This window comes from Sesamum indicum, linkage group LG5, assembly GCF_000512975.1.
Source record: "Sesamum indicum cultivar Zhongzhi No. 13 linkage group LG5, S_indicum_v1.0, whole genome shotgun sequence".
NCBI classification, from domain to species: Eukaryota; Viridiplantae; Streptophyta; class Magnoliopsida; order Lamiales; family Pedaliaceae; genus Sesamum; species Sesamum indicum.
In genome coordinates this window covers 477,520-500,316 of record NC_026149.1, presented here as the reverse complement: position 1 = coordinate 500,316, position 22,797 = coordinate 477,520, and the positions used below count along the sequence as shown (strand labels likewise).

General features: G+C 36.6%; 5 protein-coding genes across 7 annotated transcripts; 1 reads left to right on the top strand and 4 right to left on the bottom strand.

Annotated features, from left to right (window-relative positions):
* Positions 1,228-6,579, top strand: LOC105161406 (endochitinase A). The gene is made up of 8 exons (XM_011079079.2): positions 1,228-1,501; positions 1,996-2,151; positions 2,234-2,503; positions 3,013-3,047; positions 3,153-3,281; positions 4,095-4,242; positions 4,329-4,996; positions 5,225-6,579. Exons 1-8 carry the CDS (start codon positions 1,426-1,428, stop codon positions 6,059-6,061), a joined length of 2,319 nt encoding a protein of 772 aa, XP_011077381.1. The 5' UTR covers positions 1,228-1,425; the 3' UTR covers positions 6,062-6,579.
* LOC105161405 (40S ribosomal protein S23) lies at positions 7,989-9,936 on the bottom strand. Its single transcript, XM_011079078.2, has 4 exons — positions 9,794-9,936; positions 8,717-8,872; positions 8,501-8,627; positions 7,989-8,369 (listed from the first exon to the last, which is right to left on the bottom strand). The coding sequence occupies exons 1-4, from the start codon at positions 9,796-9,798 to the stop codon at positions 8,229-8,231; spliced, it is 429 nt and encodes a 142-aa protein (XP_011077380.1). The 5' UTR covers positions 9,799-9,936; the 3' UTR covers positions 7,989-8,228.
* On the bottom strand, positions 10,502-14,873 carry LOC105161404 (interactor of constitutive active ROPs 2, chloroplastic). 3 transcript variants are annotated; one of them, XM_011079077.2, is made up of 5 exons: positions 14,530-14,873; positions 13,302-13,386; positions 12,756-12,936; positions 10,813-12,466; positions 10,502-10,723 (listed from the first exon to the last, which is right to left on the bottom strand). In XM_011079077.2, exons 2-4 carry the CDS (start codon positions 13,319-13,321, stop codon positions 10,829-10,831), a joined length of 1,839 nt encoding a protein of 612 aa, XP_011077379.1. In that variant the 5' UTR covers positions 13,322-13,386; positions 14,530-14,873; the 3' UTR covers positions 10,502-10,723; positions 10,813-10,828. The 3 variants fall into 3 exon arrangements, with proteins under 3 accessions (XP_011077379.1, XP_011077376.1, XP_011077377.1); XM_011079074.2 differs by having other exon boundaries at positions 10,502-12,466; positions 14,466-14,539; XM_011079075.2 differs by lacking the exon at positions 14,530-14,873 and adding an exon at positions 13,490-14,005 and having other exon boundaries at positions 10,502-12,466.
* LOC105161403 (probable beta-1,4-xylosyltransferase IRX9) lies at positions 18,642-20,181 on the bottom strand. Its single transcript, XM_011079071.2, is given in 4 exon segments — positions 18,642-18,812; positions 18,814-18,915; positions 19,019-19,253; positions 19,333-20,181. Coding segments are annotated over 4 exon segments (1,050 nt in total). The 5' UTR covers positions 19,998-20,181; the 3' UTR covers positions 18,642-18,764.
* On the bottom strand, positions 20,864-22,776 carry LOC105161402 (protein OSB3, chloroplastic/mitochondrial). Its single transcript, XM_011079070.2, has one exon. The coding sequence runs from the start codon at positions 22,638-22,640 to the stop codon at positions 21,306-21,308; it is 1,335 nt and encodes a 444-aa protein (XP_011077372.1). The 5' UTR covers positions 22,641-22,776; the 3' UTR covers positions 20,864-21,305.

Here is a 22,797-nt window from a genome sequence, read left to right as displayed (position 1 = left end):
GTTAGCAATACTTGGCCTATTATGTTCTTACTTCAACCGCTGCGCGGTAATGCTGGTAGATTGTAGTGTGGTTAGTGTCTGAGAAAATACTTGGCATGGGCACTTCTTGTCATCGCGTCTGCATGAGTTGTTGTGAAGGACAAGCTGAGGCTGAGGCGGGGATTTGCTACATTATTGAATGCTTATGCTTTGTGCTCTGGATTTGTTTTTGGTGTTGCCCTTAATCTCACTGTGTCATGCAATGTTATGGTGCATTCTTTGTGATTCGTTTAGACGCTCTGGTGTTTTGGTGTGAACTATTCAGAAGTTGATATCATCAAATTTATGTATGTATATATAGTAGATGATTATTTGTAAACTTTTGCCTTGTAGTGCAGTAGAAGGAGAGTGAGGACAGGAGGAATCTGATATTTCAGAAATATAGTAAAGATTTTTGTGTAGGTTTATAACCTAGGTTTTGCTTACAAAGAATGACCATAATGACGTGATTGGTATATGGGAATTTGCGAGAAACGGCACCAGCATTCATAAACTCATTCCAAAACATGTCAAAATCATTAGCAATAACTTTTAATAAATTTTATATTTACAAGATTTTCAATCACAAAATTTATACACTATTCTAAATACATTAAATATAACGAATATCCATAGAAATATTTTAATGTGTTGGAAGTATATAATATGAATAACTCAAGTGTTGAAATATAATATAAAGCTAGTTATACATTTATATGTATTTTATCAAATATTTGCAATAAGTACATTATTGTATTTCCAATACATAAAATTTTGTTCTGTATTTTCAAGATGTAAATGATAAGTATTTATTAGATATCTAATAGGAAAACATTAAAAAATAGTATATATATTGTAAATTTATAATATTATTTTACGTTAGGAGACTTGTTTGTGTACTCGCTAAATTTCCATTACTATTTACCAAACAAAAATAAGTATTGAAAAGTCTTGATTCAATTAATTTGTTTTATTAACATGCACAATTCATGGCATTTTTAAGGGCAAAATTGTCATTTTCAAGCATGCAACTCAAGTGTGTTTTGAGCCAATCTTAAAATCTTTCATAATGGACACAGAAACATGGCCGCTAATATTTGAAAAATTATCAAGTGTTAAAACAAGGAAATTTGGCCCACCCTCATTTGATTTATCTTCCCACCCAAACACGCCCTGCTTTCCTACTTCTTTTAATTTTCAGAAAACCGCCTCTTCCGCAGTTCAAAATTATTCTTTTGCGCTCCCACTCTCTCTCTCTCTCCTCTTTTCTCCCCTCTTTCTCCACACACACACACTATCTCTATCATTGTTCACACCCTCTTGGTCGCAATTGCAAAACCAAGATCTTGTAATAAAGTACAAGAAGAAGATAGAAACCTGATTTTCCGGTTAATCGGAATAAAGAATATGGAGATGGAGGGGTCTGAGAAGATTGATCTGGAATTCGAAGCGCACGGTCTCATAGACAATATTGAATTTTCAGGTTCTTTCTTTAGTTATGTTGCTTTCCTTTTATATATGCTCGCTTATATACAAATCTCTCTCGGATTGTTTCGGAATTTGTCCGTGTGTATCTCAGTGTACTGATCCGTAGATTAAATCCGATGTATGTGCAGTTACATTTTTTATTTTTATGTTTTGATGCCAGAGCTCGAAATGAAATCGGGTTTCGACTCAATTTTTATTTTGGAGATGGTATAAATCTTGAATTTCAAGCGAAAGTTCTCATGACTGCCAATAAATATTGATCTATTTTTTCATTCTTAGGGCATAGAGCTTTCCTGTCAAAATTAAATCACACTCAGCAATTATTAAAGAAATCGAATGAAATTACAATATTTTAGGGGATAAGTGGTCATCTCACTAGTGTGCTTAAGGCACATACCATATCCCGTATAGCATGGAGTTTGTGTCTAGAAATTTTTCTTGAATTATTTTCAGGAAATCAAATCATTTCAATACTTAATTTTTTGGCAGGAGTTATGAGTGCTGAAAAAGAAGTTGATACTAGTCTCAATAATGACCATTTGCCTCAACTGCATGAATCAACTGAACCTCAACTGAACCAAAGAAATGGAAGGTATAATTTGCGTAAAAGTCTAGCCTGGGACAGTGCCTTCTTCACAAGTGCAGGTATTCTGTGAATTAAGTGCCCCTGCATTCTGATTTCACAGGGAATTCAATTTCTTCAGCTAATTATTTGGTCTTATGTTAGGAGTACTAGATCCAGAAGAATTATCAAGCATGATTACAGGAGCAGATAAGGGTGAAAAGCGATTGTTACCTGGAATTCAAGAAGACGTTTCAGCGTCGACTGAGTCTATCTCCACTTTCCAAAGTGATAATTTGACTATTGAAACTCTTGAGGATGACTTGTTTGTAGACATTAGAGCTTCCATCCAAAGATCCAGTAAAAGGACATCGAATTTGACGAAATCAAGCAGTACAGCGGCAGCATTGGAGGTAGATAATGCAGCCATTTCATGTAAGTAAGCAGTTTTATCTCTTTAGATATATAATTATTTCTATTGGTATTTGGTAAGGATGTTTCTTTCTGTTGCTCCTCTTGTATGATTAGGATATTACTTTCTGATTTGCCTGGTGATTAGGATATTGCTGTTTTTTATATCAGTCCCTCCTGGCATTTTTGTGTGAAAAACTAAACATGACGCAGTGCTAGATGCCATCTAACATTAGTCTTCTTAAATACAAGGGGAAAGAATGCATTGCTGAAAACTAATGAAGTAGCATGTGCATATCTTCAAGTTTAAGAACTCATGTATGTTTAAAGCATTTGGATTTAAGTATTTAACATGAAGCTTGAGTTCCCACTCAATATCTATTTTTCTTATCATGGTTTTATCTGGAAAAAATTGCTTGGACCTCTCTGTAGTAACCAGTTGTATTTTGCTTGTTCATGTTTTAGAGACCAAGGTTTTTGTCTTCTTAGATTGCTTGTCAAATTATTCTTGAACTAATAATATTCTTATACAGCTCTGAAGAAGGAAGACTTTGTTTCTCAAAATAAGGTAAGCTTGACAACTCTGAAAAGTGAGTACCGCAAATTGATTGTTGGACCAATTTTGGTGGTCTTTTGATGCTTACTGAGTACTGACTGTAATAAGATCCTGCAGAATCCAAAACCAGGTTCCAGGAAAACCACTGGCCTGCAGACTGTTAGGATCTCCAAATGTCAGCCAAAACAAAATAGTGGGAAGATAGGATCAGGGAAAGCAATCAAGCAGGATTCTGGTCATTCACAGGTGAGACAAGCTGGTTGTTGCCTGGAAACCTCCTCCCTGTTTTACATTGTGGATAAAGATGGGATTTCTCACACCACCACTTCACTGTCCTATCATTCGCTAACTAATATGGAGGGCATTGCCCACTTAAATCAGTCTGTTCCTTGTTTGTCTTTCTTTCTTTATAGTGCATGTAAGAATTTTTTTTCTGTCTGTATATTTTTAGATTATGCAAAAATGTCACACAAGGCTTCTCTGAAAATTGCATTAACTGATCTTTTATGGTTATTTTAAGTTTGGTTAATTATGACTTTGCATCTTCCGAGTTCCATGTTTTGTAGTATGCATAAACAGTCTGGACCCTACTGCCTATCATATTAAACTAGTAAGTGTGGCACATTCTACGTATGTGCATAATTTTTATAAAATATTTGATAAAATTATATTAAGTTAAAAATTTACCTAATATATATATAAGATAAAAATGAATGAGAAAAAAAAGCTACCAAAAGGTAGTTATTTATAATCATGATGAATGGGGAAGTTAACAAAAATTATTTAATTTAAAAAAAATAAAGAATTAACATACTAATGAATTGAAGATACGAGTAGAGTGCTCTTCAATTATATATTGTATAGATATAGAAAATCAAATCTTATTGGTATTATTCATTTAGAAATTAACTTCTTTGGTTAAAAAACTCTCTTATGCTTTTTCTCTTCCCTGTTTCTCAAGAAAAAAATTGCATTTGTTAATGTATAAATGTAACTAGTTTTTATAGGTATGGGATTTGTGATTATCATATATGACTGACACCTGCCACATTGTTGTAGATAATGTCTATCGCTAAGACTGGTGAGACAAATTTATTTCCTAAACCACCCAAGACAATCAATAGCTTCATCCCGACTTCAACAACAACAAAGCGGGATTCGGTGGGAGCTGGTCGTCTTAAATCTGAACCTGGAAGCTTAAAACCTGGTGCTTCTAGTTAACTTTTCAAAACTTTATTTTTCCATCATGAAATTAAATTTTAACAGTGTCTACTGCTGTTATTAACTTGACAGGAATTGCTTCCGGTAAAGGGTCTCAGCCACCAAAAGTATCTGTGGTAAGTGGTGCTAGAAGGGTGTTGCCAAAACCTGCAGTAACATCAAAGTCTTCTTTGTTGGCTGCTTCAACTACAAGTAGGGTACATCCTGCAAGGTCCTCTGCCTCAAGTGACGGCGCTAGTAGTATGTCTTCTGGAACACCTGCTAAATCTTCTGCATTGACACCAAGAAGAAATACAAGCAAAAGTGGCAGTGTTGGTACTGGTCCGTCTGGTCCCATTCCTAAAACTCCATCCAGAGCTCTGCTTAAGAATAAACCAGCACCATCTAAGCTATCAGCTTATCTGATGTCTTCTAAAATCTCCTCAAGTGTCTCACCAGCTAGTTCAATCAGTGAGTGGTCTTCAGCATCATCATCATCATCTTCAATGGTCAACCAGAGATCCAATAACTCGAGAACAAGTCTAGATACCAGCTCTTGTAGGTCTGTAGATGGTGATATCATTCTTCTGGATTCAAGTAATGAGCCAGCCGATCAAACTGCTGATATACATGGAAATCAAGAAGTTACTTTAACAAGCAACATTTCAAAAAAATCCTCTACACAGACTGGCACCGGTCAGGCTCTCACGAAACCATCAGGATTACGAATGCCATCCCCCAAAATTGGGTTCTTCGATGGGGTTAGTTTTTGGTCTTTCTTATTTCTTCAGTATTAAAGTTTCTGAAATGTAGTTATGCATGAAAAATTGTGAATTTATTCGATAGAGGTGCATTTTAGATAACTAATCACAGTTGCTGCTCATGTGAAGGAATTTGCACAAGATGTTCTAATTTCACTATGTAATGTTTAGGAAATGCTTTTTTAAGGTTACAAGTTCTGCTATACATCTAAAATAATCTGTTTGCAGGCTAAGTCATCAGCTCGCACCCCTAATGGGCATCAGCAGTCTCAGGCTGGCTTACACGCTGTGTTTCCCAAGAATGGAGCTGCTACCTGCACCCCAATTCGAAGCTCAAACAGCAAACTGAAGAGTGCTAAGGTTCCAATGACTAGAACTTCAACTTCTTTCGGAAGCACACAGGACAGTTCTCCGAAGGCCACATCTCCTACATCCTTTCAAGAAAAACCACATGTTTTGGTAAATACTTCTAGTATGAAAATGGATGTAAAAGATTCTTTCAGTGCGATTGGTGAAAATTTTCAGACGGCAGAGGAAGTTCAGGCTGAAGATGGAGCTAAGCAAGTGGTAGGTGAAGGTATGGGTGCCACTATTAAGGAGAATGTAGCTGACTTGAATATGCATAAAAGTAGGGTCACTGGGGATATCAAGACTGCTTATGTTGAAGAGATTGTCGCTTCAGGTTCACAACATACTGAATGGATAGAAGATCTACTGATTAACCAGAATCATCTTAAGAAAAATTCTGATCCAATTTGCGAAGATACTGACAAGGAAAATTGTCATGTTAAATATCCAGGGGAAGAAATGACAGGAGACAACAAAGATGCATATCACATTGTCCATGAGTTGATAAATCAAATTCTAAGTAGTACAACAGAATCTGCACTCCCTTTTCCTACAACTGCATCTGAGTCTGCAGCCTGCAGAGCCCCTTTGGCTCTCAAGAATGTTTTCTGCAGTAGTGAAGGCATTGATATGCCAAAGGAGTTGGCTACACAGGTAGCTGTTGCAGATAAGACAGGTTTTATAGTGCCTTCCTCTGAGCAGAAAGAGAATAGCTAAAACCCCTGTCCGTTGGGCTTGTTTCCAGGGTACACAACTCATGCAGATCAATTAGGTTTGGTTATGGGAATCTCACATGCAATATGTGAACTTTTTCTGGCCCGCAGCCCTCAATCCCTCAAAGAGAAAAAGGGCAGACGAAATAAGATGGAATCCCATATAGAGGAATTGCATCTAGATGTTCTTATATTGTTGGTCTCTTTGCGTACTTAAGTTATAGCTGTAGATTCAGAGTTGATACTGTCTTGTTATTCCCGTGAGAAGCCACTTTAAGCAAGCTATTAATTCAACTTTTGTGGGCCTTTGATGTAAGGTGACTACAAGTGGGGGATGTCTCTTGGCTACTTTGTAGTGATGCGTCATTATTTTAGTTCGTTGGTCATGCTAGGAGCACTGCTTCGGATAATGTGTGATTGTACGCCCACTCCCAGCATTTTTACTTAACAAAGTCTAGTGTAAAGGTTACCCTTTTGGCTTCTCATCGTTCTCCGTATATGCAATAAATGGATTGAACCCTATACAGCTGCGAAACTGCCCCATTTGAGGGTTTGAAATTATAGATGCTTTGGATATCATACAGGGTACACGTGTAAATTCAAAGAATTATACAAATTTAGTAAATAGTTTGTCTATGATTTTGATAAAAATTATCGACATGTTTAAAATTTTTATTTTTAGAAATTAAAGTACGATAAAAAACATTCAACGGTTTGATATGGGCTTGCTACTGTCCGCCCGTTTTTAGAATTGTGCTTTATTCCGGACCTTTTGATATTGGGCTACTAAGATATTATTGTCTGACCCATCTTTCGATCGCCCGTTGCGGAAGCGCCATTTTAATAGGCTCATTATGTCCGGCCCGTTCTTGGGTCAAAATGATCGGGCCCATTTTAATAATGGGCGAAGTTGATGAGAACCATTTTAATAATGGGCCAAATTGGGCTATCAGGCCATTTTTAATAATGGGCCAAAACGATCGGGCCCATTTTCATAACAAGTCAAAACGATTGGGACCATTTTAATAATAGGTCAAATTGATCGGGCCCCTTTTAATAATGGGCCAAATTGATGAGAAACATTTTAATAATGGGCCACATTGGGCGGTCAGGCCCATTTTAATAATGGGCCAAAACGATCGGCACCATTTTAATAATGGGTCAAATTGATCGGGCCCATATTATTAATGGGCCGGCCCTTTTAATAATGGGCCAAAATGGTCGAGCCCTGTCGGGCCCATCTTAATAATGGGCCAAGTTGTTGAGGCCTATTTTAATAATGGGCCAAGCTGATGATGCCTATTTTAATAATGGGCCAAGTTGGTGACGCCTATTTTAATAATGGGCCAAGTTGATGAGGCCTATTTTAATACTGGACCAACTTGATCAAGCCCATTTTTACTGGACGGTGACGGTTCCGGCCCATTATTAAATTCGGCCGTTGCGGTCTCGACCTTTATTACTCTACCATTAATGTCTGGCCCATTTTATCACTGGCCCATTGCATCAGCGTCCGTTCGCTATTAGCTCAATACTATCCGGTCCGTTTTACACTGGGCTTCGTCCGGCCCGTTCAGAATTGTGCCAATGCTGTCAGGCTTTTTCTACTGGACCGTTATGATCCGGCCCATTTTGGAATAGGCCATAGAGGATCGGCCCGTTATTTAATTCGGCCATTACGTTTTTCCCCGGCCCATTTTCCAAATGGCCCGTAGAGCCAACATCCATTTGTTATTGGCTCATTACTTTCCGGTCCGTTTTAAAGTTACGAACGCTTCTGCACTAAAACCGTCAGAACTGATACCATCACATCCCTTTCAACAAGACAATCCAGTATGTCTAAATATCAATGCTTCGCGTCTGAGTCTCAGTTGTATGGGCCGAATCCCAGAGAAACTTCATACAATCCGAAACTCTTTCTAACATCAACATTTCACCTTGAAGCAAATACCACATCAAAACTCCCTCTTGGGTTTGCTCATGAGCACGGGAATGTAAGAGAACGTCGATTAAGTCCCGACATCCAAAAACAAGAAAAACAATAATATGATGTTAACAGCAGTCTAGAATACTATACTACGTTTCAGGAAAGAGAGGAGATAGTTCACGAAATCAACTCAAATGTTTTAACCATTCATCAAAACTTAAGTGGCACTCATCAGGAAAAATGACTAAGATCTAGGTTTTTCCTTTTTCTCCTTGAAGAGGGCAAGCAGCGAAACACCAGACACTTTCACCACCTTAAATCTAACACCAGGAATATCTCCAACAGCGTGTCCCTTACGTCCAAATCCAGCAATCAACACTTCATCCTGCACAAAAGGACATTGCCAGTTTGGTAGTAAGGAAAATTTACAAAGAACAGAATAAATGCGCACGAACACACATAAAAAGGATGTAATCAGAAGAAATCATGACATCCAAACTGATGATGTTAACTCACGTTTTCTTCAATGTAGTTTAGACAACCATCATTAGGAACAAAAGCAGCAATCTTCTTTCCATTCTTAATGAGCTGAACCCTAGCACACTTACGGATAGCAGAGTTTGGCTGCTTAGCTTCAATACCTCTGCAAATGTCAGAAGAAATATGCTAGTTCAGTTTAACGGAAAAACACGCATAGACTAATTATGAACTAGAAGACATAGGGTATCTCACATTTTCTCAAGCACAATGCCCTTAGCATGAGATGATCCAGCAAATGGTTTCTTCCATTCATTCCCAAGGTGAGATTTCTTGTATGCCTTGTCAGCCCACCTTTGCCTTCTGCGGTGGGACTTGAGCTTGCGCCCAGCTCCCATACCACGTGTCTTCCTGCAAAACAGTAAACAAAAAATGTGAATCCCATCAACGATAATTAATGTACTTATGAATTTCGAAGTCAACTTCTTTTTGCAGGAGGCAGCATGAGTGAATGGTCCTGCAGAATAATTTTGGAGGCAGTCTAACAATGACATCCTGGGTCTCCGTTATCACTTACATCCGCTCTTATAAACTCTAGAAAACCATGGTCTAACACTAAATTCTACATTTATGGTTATCAAATGATCCACATCCAACGTAACTCAATCACCATCCAAATAAAAACTTGTACATTTCATGCATATTGGCTTTGATGCAAGATCAACCATCCCAACTTCGCAACACCACACAGAAAAAACTGGCCAATTCCAAGAGTTCAAGTCAGAGGAAGTGAATCAACTACTTTTAATAAAACCTATACACAAATCATCCTAGAAATTTCTCTTTTTACTACCAGCTTTTCCAAGATGAGATTCATCAACGTCAGGCTCCTCAAACTTCAGAGATCTAGCGACATTTATACAAGAACAATTTTTCCAAAAAGAAAGGGAACGAAGTTTCCTAATAGAACATATAATTCGAACCATCCGCACTCGTCACCATGATTCACTGTCTAACCGCGAGATTGAATTTTAAAACCAGTACGAAGTGAAGTACACAATGAATTCCAGAAGAGAGAAACTTAAATGAATAAACAATTATCCGGTATTAATTCTCATCACGCATATTCTTCCATATAAATATCCACAAGAGCAGAGCACTCCGATTCGAAAGCTCAGTATAAAGTAGCTAAATTCCTAACACAAGTTCAATAATCACAGGCAGCCATGACCATAAACCAGACAGTCTATGTTAACGAAAAATTTCCGGTGAAAAGGTGAGATTGAGGCGACACGTAAAGAAAGAAACGATAAAGAAGATGCATATACATACCCCATGGCTGCTGAGTCGAGAGAACGTAGGAGCGGAGAATCGGCTTCGACAGGAGTGAACGCTGAGGGCTGTGTAAAACCCTAATTTCTGAATCAACTACAAAGTTAAAAGGGCTTCGCCTTTTATTTTGGGCCTAAGCCCATAATGAGGGAACTAGTTGTAACTATCAGTGGATCTCTCATTCATGTAGCCAGGCCCAAATTCAATTGCAATACCTAATACCAAGGAATCTTGAATTCGACCGACATCTTATTTTTGTGAAAAATAAGTCACAGTTTTTAATTCCAGAAATCAAATATTATCGTGTGTAGACATATATATATATATATATAATTAAATTATTCCTATTCTTTTTTTTTGTATCTAAAAACTATTCATTTTCACTTTTAAAAAATTACACACTTAGTCACTATAAATACAAATACAAGCAAACACGTTTAATTACTTGTAATTTACTAATAATGTTGTCAGACTCAGTTAACTCAATAAAAATTCTTCGTCGAATACTCAGTTAATTATACTCCAAGTATTACATCTCTGCCCAATTTATGTTGCATACCAACCATAATAGTAATTCTCAACAAAGAGTTCCAAAGCATTGGAGTCTGCTGAAATATGAACTGATTTTTTTCACCAAGTGGTAATTTCCTGGAACCAACAGGCCAAGTAAAACAGATGACATAAAATTCAAAGGATTACTGGTCCAAATATAGTAACTTTTACATCTGATTGCAACTGAAAAATATGAGCCGCCACCAAAAAGGCTACAAGAGAAGGAGAATTACTGGAAATTTTCACCAAGAAACGACCAGCACAACAATGGTAGGATAAGCAAAAGGGTAGAATTCATAAAAAGTTGAACAATAACTATACAGAGTTACTTAAAGCTTTCTTCCATCAGTCTCCGCCCTGTTATCATGCTGAAGATGCCTGGAAAGACGCTAGTAATCAGGGTAACAATTACTGGCAACTCAATATATGAGGACTAAGACTAAAGCTGCCCAGAAGGAAATGAAAACCTGAAGAGTTTTATGTCTATTTCTGCCCTTTCTTCAACAGCACACCAATCTTCTTCAGCATGTTGCTGTTTTTCTTCTTAGGCGACTCATCATCCGTATCTTCAGAATACGGAGAACTCAACTTCCCACCGATCGTATGGTAGTCTAAAGAGCCTGTCCTCTCTACATACTTCCCATTATTTCCAGTAGATAGCATTGCAGCAGCTGCCTCAGCAGCCTTTCTCCACTGATCTGATTGCACTTTCAATCTTCTTAATTCGGCTTCCATCTCATTGTTAGCAGCTTGGGCCGCATCAAGTTGCTCAGTAACCCGTGCAGCTTTTCGACAACTTTTATCTGCTTCCTCAGTCAGATAACCGAGCTTCATCAGGGCCTCCCGTTCCGCTGCTTTGGCTGTCTCTGCCAGAGCAAGAGCCTCATCACTTGCTCTGCTTCTCTCTATTTCCCGCTTCATGATTTCGGATTTCAGCTGCTCGTTTTCTTCTGTGATGCTTTGCAACTGTGTCTCCTTCTCCAATAAGCTCGCCTTCAGATCTTCTAAAATGGATTCCGATGTCTCTAACTCCATCTCAAGTTCAGTTTCTCTTTCAGCTAGCTGCTTGTTTTTCTCACACGAAATAGTTTGCAGTGCATTTTCTTTTTCGATCAATTTTGTCTTCAATTCCTCGACTTCAGCGCTGTATTCTTTCACATTTGCCTCCAATTCAGCTTCTCTCTGGCATGATTCTGATTTTGCATGCTCCACCTTTTCATATGCATTTCGAATCTGCAAGGTGCTCTCAAGGGATTGGTCCTGATACCTTCTTTCAGCAGCCTCGAGTGCATCCCTTAATTGACTTGATTCTTTTTTCAAATTATTAAGCTCAGCTTTCAACTTTTCTGATTGATCAGATTCTCCACTTTCACATAAGGCCTTAATATCATCAGGAGGATTTGCTATGATCTTGCGGCTTTTAGCAAGATCATCCTGGAGGTTACAGACAAGTTCCTCCAATGAATTCACTCTATTCTTTGACTGCTCCAACTCCGCTAGCAAAGATTTATAGGATTCCAAGGTGTTAGCATGTTCTGACTTCAGGGTTTCCTCAGTAGTCTTCACAACCTCCAATAGCATTTGAGCTCTACCGAATTCTTCTAGGGCCAGATCTTCAGATTCTCTGCTATCATTTAACTGGTTCTTCAATTTCTCGACCAGTCCAAGAGTTTCAGTAAGTTCAACCCTCAAGCTCTGAATCTCAGTATGAGCTGACTCGGCATGCTTAGCTTGGGAAGCTTCAGATTCGCAAACTCTGTCTAACTGAATCTTGAGCCTCTGTATCTCATTAAGTGCAGAAGCCAAGGCAGCACAATCCATCGAGTGCTGCTTCTGTACAGCTTCCAGTTCAGACTGCCATACTCTATCTCGATCCTGAGATATCTTACGTAACTCTTGGACTCGAGCTTCCTCAGAATCAGAAAGTTCCTTCAGTTGCTTCTGAGTCTCCCCAACTTTAGCCGACATGGCTGCAAGCTGTTTCTTAGTTTCTTCCACCTCCTGCTGAGCCCTCCTCTTGCATGATTCAGATGAACTCAGCTGGTCCTTTGCCTTCTTCAGTTCCTCTTGGAGCTGGACCAGCTGAGGTTCCAATTCAGACGCTCTGTTTGGTCTTTTTTTCTGTGATAAGAACAGCACTTTTCAGTTGGACACACTACATTTAGCAAATACAGATCATGAAGAGACACATTAGAATAAAAAAACCAACACAATAACTGGACTATGAAGACAAACTGTGAATGACAGTACACTTAATAATACATTAAAGCAATGCACTCCAAGTGTTTCTAACCACAAGGATGCTGCATAACCTAAGAAAGACAAGGCCCTGTACATATTAACACTTGTATCAGATCTATAGATATCTACTTAAAATGAGTCCCGTCTAAAGGATTACCGACATATATACCTCAATTGCTGGACTTCGTGGAGACCGACGGTCAACAATTTTAGGACTTTTGTCTTTCAGTGTCTTACTAACTGGACTTGGAGATGTCATAGAATCAGAATCTGACCCCAGAGTTTTGAGCTTCCCGCCTGTACGAGTTGTTGCAGGAGAGAATTTCTGAGGCACATCAAGAGAACCAGGTCTGCACTCAAAAACACATAGAAAACAATCAAAAGCTTCAACCAGTCTCCTTTTTCTTTTTCTCTTTTAGAGAAAAGAGATCGTTAAGTGATATTGACACATGTCACTACATTGTGCAACACCAAATGGCAGTTAGTTATTTAGATAACAAGCCCATATATCATATTCTTAATCATCAGAATCACCTCGTAAAGTACATACTTTGCACAGTTCAGACAGGAACATGTAAAATGCAACCAACATAGCAATTTTAGAGGAAGATAGAAGGTAAGAAAATACAACTTAAAATTCATGGCATTTGGAAAAGACTGACAACATGAGAAACAGAAAAAGGTAAATTGGCTTAATAATAGGACTTCCAATTACCTTGATTTAGGGGTCTGCATATTTTATTGTCTGCGTGACGAAGATGCAGCGAACTAGATGTCCTGAGCACACGTGACCCACAACCCTGCAATATTTACGAAATTCTACTAAGAGAGAAATTTGTTTTATGGCTATACAAAAATGGTTAATAAAACTTTAAAGGAGGAAATCCACCCTCTAATCCATACTCTATTTGCAAACCAAACCAGGGAAAGAAAGAAGCAACGTTATCCCTTCAAAGGGAAACTAGAGAAACAACCTCCACTTCCAACAACCAAACCCACAGCAGAGGCAAAAGTTGAAAATGGAGAAAAGAAAATGAGACAAAATGAAGTAGCTATCCAGAGAGAAACAAATATCAACTCTCATACTTTCACATTCTTTTTCTTCCACTTTACTCAAGAACTTGCACTGTTTAGGAATAATAACATTGAGACCATATTATAAAGACAAACACAATACAACCCTCAATTCAGCAGATCTTCCAATTTGAGAATACCACCATTCACCACATGCATTAATCGTGAAAGGCACCATTTAACAACTCTTTGACGTACATTCATAAATTTCAAGAATGGTAATTAATAATACAAAAGTTGCTCAGAGAATAGGAATCCAAAGAAGAGAATAATATCAGAAATGGGACCGAATGCGCTTTGTTCTTTATGAATTCCATTATAAAATTCGACACTCTCAACCTCAGTCTAAGAATTTACTTTAGTAAACGAAAACACTAGACAAACAAACAACACAGCAAACGGATCTCAGTAGACCATAATAGCACATTATGAGAGACGGACAGACAGAAAAATCGATGTTTAAACTGCTGCAACAATTTGATAATGAGGCATCATTAGCCAAAAACTGATATTTAAAAGAATCACCATTTTTCCAGGAAATTGTATAACAAATCACATTAGAAATAAATGTAAGCTCATACGGTTTAGATCTAGAGAAGCACATAGTTTCTTTGTAATTTTTCCACCATACAAAAAGCTCTGCAAGGAACACGCAGATACACACACACACACCCTAAACAAGAAAAGAAAAACTCGCGTCGCATGTAAGACTCAAGACCAACCCACATTGCAGAACAAACAACAGAAAGTTCGCCAAAATAAATAAATCTGCTACTACAAATAATTTAAAACGCAGAACACCCACAACTGAAAGAGGAGTCCTCGCGAGAACACAAACAAAACATCTCTTGACAAAGCAGCAGATTTACCACGTAGAAGTTTGAAGCTTTTCTCTATTTTTTTTTTTCCAGAGAAAAATAGCAGCTGAGTTGTTAGTGTTGTTGGTGTCGCACAATTTTCCAGAAAATGGTGAGAGAAAGTAGAAAACCCTACAGAAAATGAAGAATCAGGAGCAGAGAGATAATGTGTGGAGTGAAGAGCTCGAGATAGAAAGGTGGGTTCGTAAGCTGCTGCTGCTGCTCTGATGCTGTTGCTGTTCCCAAGTCAGTCCCAATCTCTCTTCCCTTTGTTTTTTCGTCAGAAGCAAAATTTAGAGAGGGAAGGAGAGGAGGGAGACTAAGGGCGCGTTTGGTGCAAAAGAAATTTGCATGAAAAAGAAAAGTAACCAGGTAAGGAAATGTATAAATCCTAAGCTAGAAAATAATAATAATTCTCTGCATAATTGGTTGGATATTTTGGATCCGGATAAACAATTTTTACAATTTTTTTTAAAAATTCTCATTTTCATATTTATCAATTGCAATTATTCCATTTGTTGGGTTTTCCATATTTATAATTTGAACTTTTCAAGACATTCTTGAATAAAACTTCATTTATTAAAATAAACAAACTCTTTAATGTTCATTCTTTATTATATAACATTATAAATTTTCAATCACTGCTTTTAACGAACGATAATATAAAAATATGCATAATTTTTTAATAATTATTTAAAACTAATTATTGTGGTCTATAAGTTAAAGTCGAATGTTATCACACCCACAATATAAGTTTGAACCATTGTCAAAGTATTTGATGGGATTAAGCATACATTATGATTTGTATGTTGATTCTCACATAGTGCGAAACTTTAATTTTAAAAAATAACGAATCAATTATAGAGCTTCTAACTCTGGATTGTACATATGATACATATACGATCCTCCATGGATTGTACATCGAGTGGGTACATTACCACTAGCTTTAATAAAATGATAGCTTATTCATCAAACATTTTGTGGGTTTTGATTCCAGAGTTGGAAGTTCCAAACAGGCCTAAAACTCCTCAATCACGCGCCTTAAATTGGAGTTTGAATAATTTTGGTTTGAAGAAAAGAAAGAAACAGAGAGTAGGGGAGGAGGTGGTGGGGTTGGTCAGTCAGTGAACACTCAATCTCAATCATCATTCATCACCTCACACTCACTGCTCCCATCAAATTTCCAAGATCAATAATCCAACAATATATATATATATATGAAAGAAACAATTATTATTTTTTAATTTAGATTAATGATTTGTTTATACGATCCAATTCAACAGATGAAAAGTGTGAATAATTTATGTAATAATATTGACGTTTTTAAAAGATTTATGTGTAATTTTTTTTAAAATATAAATAATTTTGATATTTTCAATAAAAGAATGTAATTATTAAAAAGACATGAATAACAGTGATAAGAAAAATAGTAATAAAAAAGAAGAAGACAACATGCATTTGCCTGTACACTTTGGCTTTTTTAATACATCTCATCTCACTCTCTTTCCCGTTGGGACGAATAAAAATTGGGGTATATTACAAAGATTCTTTTTTAAATTTAATTTTTCAAATAATAAGAAAATATTTATAATTATTTCAAATTTCAAGAAAAGTTGTTGTAATTTACCCTGAATTCAAAAATCTTAAGATAAAAGTATATTTATTTTTGCAATTTAATATATGAATACAATGATTCTGATGAGTGAAACTAGCAAGGCCATTATCAATCTATTGTATTTCTCTCTTTCTAACAAAAGTTGATTCTTTTTTTATTTGAGGTTTATGTAATATCATCACGTTAAATGTGTGCAGTGTTGAATGTCGTTCTCACTCCTATTCCTTGTCATCCAATCACTCCTTGTATTCAAAAGTACTTGAAATACCTATTATGGCCTCATAATTTATTATCTTTTAATGTATTTTCTGATTCAAAATTATTAATGCAACTATATATTTTGAAAATTTAGTTTTCACTATTTTTGTAAATAGTAATATATATATATATATATATTAAAAAAAAAACAGTACAGAAGTACAAGAGTGAATGTGATGGAAATAAATTATGTAAGGCATTATTTATGATCCGGTTTTCATGTTCCATTAATACATTTCTTCTATCATCATCAGCCATTTAAGGTATGCTTTCTTACATCTTTGTCTTTCCTTTTTTGGTTCAATCATCAATACACCAACTACCAATTCTCAAGCAGTTGCAACTTCTAAATAGTTCCCATATTTTACTATAAATTAATATTATGAATTTTTTTGTATGTTACGTATACATGTCGCATATTGATTGTATTGAGACATTTGAGTGGATTTAACTACAAGATCTTTTTTTAAGATATAATTGTAGGACTTATGCAAAAACATAGTGAACAATACCACACAATCGTAAGTCGCATTATTTGACGCTATATCTGAGAATGAGGCCATGTGTCCGTTTATAGATCCACTTCTTATGGCTGATAATACAAATAAACTTCTCATATTGGTAGTAAATAAGAAGCTTAAGCAACTTATACGCCCCAAAGCTTCACCTCTTTAGCAGTGCGGCTCTCCAACATAAAATCACAAGTCTCATACGAAGCCAAAATAGGTGATATTATAATTTATAATTTAAAAAAAAAAAACATATCTTCAAAAGGAGAAAAATGGGTTTTTGTTTGGGGTAAAGAAAGAAAAGGAAAAAACCGAAAGTACAATAAGATGGCACCCCATGTTTCCCATGCCTAATATCTCATGTAAGAAGTGTGAGCATCCACCAAAAAGCAAGTAATCAAACTTTCCTTTTTGAATTTTTTTATGTTGTATATAAATACTTATATATATAAAATAACTAACAAATTCAATTTTTTAAATTTTACATAGTTGATAAATTAGTTTTATTTTTTTTAATGTAATATAGTATTTTATATATTTTAAATATAAAAAATTATTTATTATATGTAAATAAAAAGGACGTGTGTAAGAAAAACAAATAGTGAAATGATAAACCTTTGCTTTGCTTAAAATTAAAGAAAGGTAAGGCTTAATTAATCATCAAAGAGGAATTGTGAAAATAACAAAAGGAGAATTCGACAGCTCAGTTGGAATTGGGACCAAATCATTTATGGGAGCACATGAAACAAACCAATAACCTATTCACTTATTCATCGCTTATAATTTTTTTATTTCATTTAATATATACATGATGACATGTGTATAAATTTTAAATTTTATTAAAAAAAATTATGTTATATTAAAATTATATATTCTATATCGGATTACAATTTGAATAAATATTTTAAAATATCATATCATTAATTACTCACAAAATATGGGTATATTATAGAATAATTAGGTATATAGTTCTGAACATTTACAATTTATGTATAAGTTTAATATATATATATATTTTGAAATTGCATTGGCAATGTTTTGTTAAAGAAATATACACATATAAAGGTCCATATATATAACAACATAAACCATTAAATATATAAATTTAAAAATAATTATCTAAAACTATGAGGGTTGTAAGCTTATAGAGTTACGAGGTTCTGTATTAATTACAAAAACGATCATTTTTGAACAAGTTTGATTTAATAAAAAAAATTATGATAATTTATTTAAAATAAGGACATTTTTCATCCTAAAAATTATGATTAATATTATTGGGGATTGTTTATTCTCTTCTATATTTTACATAGATGAATAAAGTTATAGGTATATTCAAGGGTCAAAAATATAATTAACCCTCACTTAATTAGGTGGGCAAGAAGGAAAAAAAATTTGGACCATTTCTCGATTTATGCGTGTCATCCTTGCGCAGGGGCCATGCTAATCTTCTCTGTATCGTTCCAATTTTATCGGATGTCCCCGAAGGGACGATAATATAGAAGGACTCTAGTTCACATAACTAAGAACCATGTGTTTTGGATGTGGGAGGAGGACGAGCTTCAAAGTGAACTGGGCTTTCCAGTCTTGTATTTGGGCCTTATAGTAAACTTGGAAATAAGACCTCTCTAAATTTGTTCAAATTCAAATGGTTGATGTCTGGTTCCAAATTTTAAGGTAGCATGAAATTTTCATTCCATAAAAAACTTGTAAGAATCAAAATAAAAATCCTGTAAAAAAAAAAGAATCAGAATATAAATGAGTATTATACTTTAAAAATACAATAAAAAAAAAAGAAAAAAACTGAAAATGTAGAAAAATTGTAATCTACACTGTAAAATGGCCTTTTTTCCTTCTCTCTCAGACTATTATTGATGGTAAGCTTGCATGAACTTAATTCTACATTTTGTGGGAAATATGGAGGTCCCACAGCAGAACTCTAGAGCAACCCTGTCCTGGAATTCCCTTCAACTTGGTTTCCTCTTCAAGAACTTCTTCTCTTACATATTTCACTGAATTCTGCTCATGTTTTTTTACCAACAATTTCAGATAATAATAATAATAAAAAAAAAACCTCGACAATTACAACCAAAGTAGAAATTTGTACTAAGGGATATGTTACCTGTGAGGTGTCTTGAGCAGAAGAAGTGCGCCCCCATCTCTCAGGATCCCATAAAATAGAGCTGTTAAATGCAAAGCTTGATATATGAATAGGGGGTGTTCTGATGTTTTCTGTCACATTTTGCATTTTCTTCAAATGCCAGCCCATAACTTGTGAAGAATCACAAACTGGCCCTTCAATGACCACCTTCTTCCTGTTGGCAGATAGTTTAGCTATTGGCCATGCTCCAAATGCCCTGAAAATCCCTCTCAGTTTTTAGACAAGAAGCTAAGATATGACAAGAATATCAAGAACAAAGTTTGAACAAGCCTTACTCAATGCCTCTGATCTCTTCGAAGAAACTGAGATCATAAACGTTTGAGAGCCCCGCAAAATGGACTATTCCACTCAGTCTATGGTGCTCGATGTGATTGAGAGCTAGATTCCTCTGATGGTCCATTTCAGAATGTGCATCGGTGAAATTCTCCTTGAAGACGACGTGCCTGTACATGATGCCTGTTTTCCTTAGTATCTCAGAAACCTCAGAATCATTGGACTGCTGTTCCACAACAACCCATAATAACGGCTGAGCCACCAATCTCAATGTGTTTGCTAGCCTCCTAAGTAACACCTTACGAAGCTTATTTCTCGTGCTCATTGGTGTGACGACAATAGCTAGTCTTCTTGGATTGAATTCCTCAATCTCCCTTTTCTCTTCTTGAGGGACTACAGCCTTTTTTGCACTGTGATTCTGCCCTGCTGATTCTGTATCGTCCAACAGACTTCTGTTTTGATTTTGCATTCTCGATTGATGCAATACTTCCATGGGCTGTGGTGAGTAACTCGTCGAGAGTGACATTGTAACGTGGCTTGAAAATATGGAGGACTTACTCGTTGGGGCGAAGCCGGTGAAGAATCCCATTACAAAACAGAGCAAGAAATGAACTATGGCTTTCTTCCATAATTGGACCTTTTTCTTTGATCTTTCTTGAGATCCCATAATCTGAAAAGTTTGATGAATGTAGTTAATTTAAGCCAGAATCCTGCTTCTTACAGTCTGGTTCTGGCAATTTTAAGGGTGTGCCGATGAAGGCAATCTGAGTGTATAGATTTCTGTACCAGAATGTTAAGAAGGTTGTACAAGATATTATAGGTTTCTGAAAATGGAGGGATTCATATGACAAATAACAATTCTTTGTAGGTGAATTCAATCAATACCGCTAGTTTTTGATGAGCTATTTGATTGGTGAGGGTTTGCTTGATAGAGTAATGCCTTGAAATATAAGAAAGATGGGCAAAAAATATTGCTTTCTGCACCAAATAGTTGTTGAGAAGTGAATTCATCCACCTAAAATTTTGAAAAGAAAAAAATAAAGAAGATTTGGATTGTAAAGACTATTTATCATTGACAGCGAAGTATTTCCTCCTTGGAATCTATATACATAGCCTTGATTACGATAAACCCATAGCAGCAGTTCGGAAACACTAGAAACCCATCTGATCCAGAGAATTTATACAAAAAGTTTAATTAAATGGCATATTAGATCCAAGAAAATGACTTCATAGCATGACTATTAGTTGTGACACCTAAAATCGACATCTAATCATGCATCTCCAAAGGTCAAGTTAATTTGTTCTACTTAACATTGCATTATTTCGCACCACCATCACATGCTCCGAATTGTTTCCTGCTCCACAAATTGCCCATCAGATTGTTTCCTGAGATCGATGACCGGCTAGAACTATAGAATTGCTGCATTTATCAACTACTTCACACTCAAAGGGCAAGGGATCATACATGCAGATACTGCAGAAATGAGCAGCTGCTAAATGGGCAGCTATGTAAAACTTGGAATTCTGATCATGTAGAAGTACCTGCTCTGCTTCTGCAATATATAATATATTGTGGATTCACATGGACATTTTACCGTTCACAGAAACAAGATACGAATCAGAGTGAGAAAGATAAGCCTATGCAAGATGATGGTGGCGCATTCTACTATCATTAATGTGCGCAGTACAATTGATCAGATCAATCCCTTGCTAATTTTAACTACAGGTGCTGAAACAAAGTCCGCACAATGTATGAGAACAGTCTATGCCCCTACAACAGCAGATATGAGAAAAGAAGGCCACTTTCTTTCATTTTGATTTTACAAATACTTTTCCGCTCTTTTGTGAGACTCGAGAGGCTACAAGTAGTTGTCATAATCAAGACTCCCAGAGCACCAGAACTCTAATCACGCAGGGTCAATCACTCAAGAAGCACAAAAATGTTTACCAATCAAAGGAAGCTCGTCCAGATGCTTCAGAGTGTTTCTGTATTCCTCTTGCCATCAGAAGTACTTCTCCCATCTCTCAATGGTGGTAACCTGGATAATGCCCAATCTGGTATGTCGCTTAGCCATAATACATCACCCGTTTCTTTGTGCTTAAAGTCCGGCGATTTTGGGTATCGCTTGTTCACTCTATTATCCCACCATTTATTAGGATATTCCACCAAGTTCTTCCAAGAATCTTCTTTACTGTCATTCTTTCTCTCTCCAGGTCCTTCACCTCCCTGCACTTGTTTTCCTTTAATATCCTTAACATCAAACTCCAAGTTTTCAAGTCCAGGCAACACCCACTTAGGAGCAGTGTTGATCCAGAGTGCCTCACCAGTCACCTTGCGCTTAAAATCTGGGAATTTTTCTTTAACCAATCCATTAGACTTGTGATGGCGATAATCCCACCACAGCAGGGAATTTTGCACAAGATCCACCCATAAATCCAAGATTGAATCCCGATCTTTCTTCTTGTTAGCGTTCTCTCCATTATTCTCATTACCTTTTTCGGTTTTAGACTCGTCATGTTCCAAAGTTGCTATCTCAGCACCAGCCTGCAACTCTGGAACAATAGAATTGCTTGCATAAACACCTGATGCCCAATCATCCTTAACGCCAGAAATACGCTTCTCCTTTGCATGTTCCAATGCCTCTCTCCATTGCTGATTGAAGTCCTCATCATTATCCACCTTTTCTGTCACCTCGTCACTCTTTTGAGGGACAGGCTTATCGATTTCCACACCTGAGAACGAGACCAGAGCTTCCGTAGCGGAATCATTTCTCCCGAGTCCCTCAACAAAGTTGAGATTTTCAGCCAAAACAAGAAACCTCCCAAGACTCTCGCTCAACCCAAAGCGCAATGGGTCTACATTCAACTGCCCCGATACGAAAACACAATCCTTCTCCTTCACATGGCAAGCCACAACATGAGCTAAATCACCTTCAAACACAACAGGAATCAAAAAAGAGTTTTTCCCACCACTAATTTCCTCAGAAATCACAGTGGAAGCTAAGTGCTTCCCGTCAGAAGCAACCTCGAACCGAACAGGGGCTGTGACGTAACCTATCAAATTCACAAAGTTCGCAACTTTTGCTTGGTATGGGATCTCTCTTGGCTTAGGCCAAACAATTGGCGGACCATCCTGTTTCCCGGTTCTCTGAGGAAAACCTGATGAAGATTTCTGGGTTCTAGGCTTGCTCAATTGCTGCGCTTTTTGTTTGACATGAGTGGAATAGAAATTCGAATGTTGAAGAGCAGTGATGGGGTGAAGGAGAAGGCGTCTTCTGGCGGATAATTTTGCTCTGGCGAGTAAACTCATTGTGACGGCAGAAAAATTAGGGTTTATCGAGGGTTTGGGTTAGAGGAGTGGAGAAGACATATACGTCGCTCCGCTTTGGAGGATGGGTTTTAGTTTTAATTTCCCACTTTTTGAAAAGATAAATAAAAAGAAGTAATAATAGCAACACTTTCGGTTT

Bases quoted from the DNA above. Each gene is read 5' to 3' on its own strand.
- LOC105161406 (XM_011079079.2), top strand. From the start codon at position 1,426: ATGGAGATGGAGGGGTCTGAGAAGATTGATCTGGAATTCGAAGCGCAC. The intron at 2,152-2,233 runs GTATTCTGTGAA...GTCTTATGTTAG, and splicing joins TGCCTTCTTCACAAGTGCAG to GAGTACTAGATCCAGAAGAA. The intron at 4,243-4,328 runs GTGCTTCTAGTT...TTAACTTGACAG, and splicing joins ACCTGGAAGCTTAAAACCTG to GAATTGCTTCCGGTAAAGGG.
- LOC105161405 (XM_011079078.2), bottom strand. The intron at 8,628-8,716 runs GTGAGATACCCT...TGACATTTGCAG, and splicing joins GGCATTGTGCTTGAGAAAAT to AGGTATTGAAGCTAAGCAGC. The intron at 8,370-8,500 runs GTGAGTTAACAT...CCTTTTGTGCAG, and splicing joins TAAACTACATTGAAGAAAAC to GATGAAGTGTTGATTGCTGG.
- LOC105161404 (XM_011079077.2), bottom strand. From the start codon at position 13,321: ATGCAGACCCCTAAATCAAG. The intron at 12,937-13,301 runs GTAATTGGAAGT...TTTTGAGTGCAG, and splicing joins ATGCAGACCCCTAAATCAAG to ACCTGGTTCTCTTGATGTGC. The intron at 12,467-12,755 runs GTATATATGTCG...TTCTTATCACAG, and splicing joins CACGAAGTCCAGCAATTGAG to AAAAAAAGACCAAACAGAGC.
- LOC105161402 (XM_011079070.2), bottom strand. From the start codon at position 22,640: ATGAGTTTACTCGCCAGAGCAAAATTATCCGCCAGAAGACGCCTTCTC.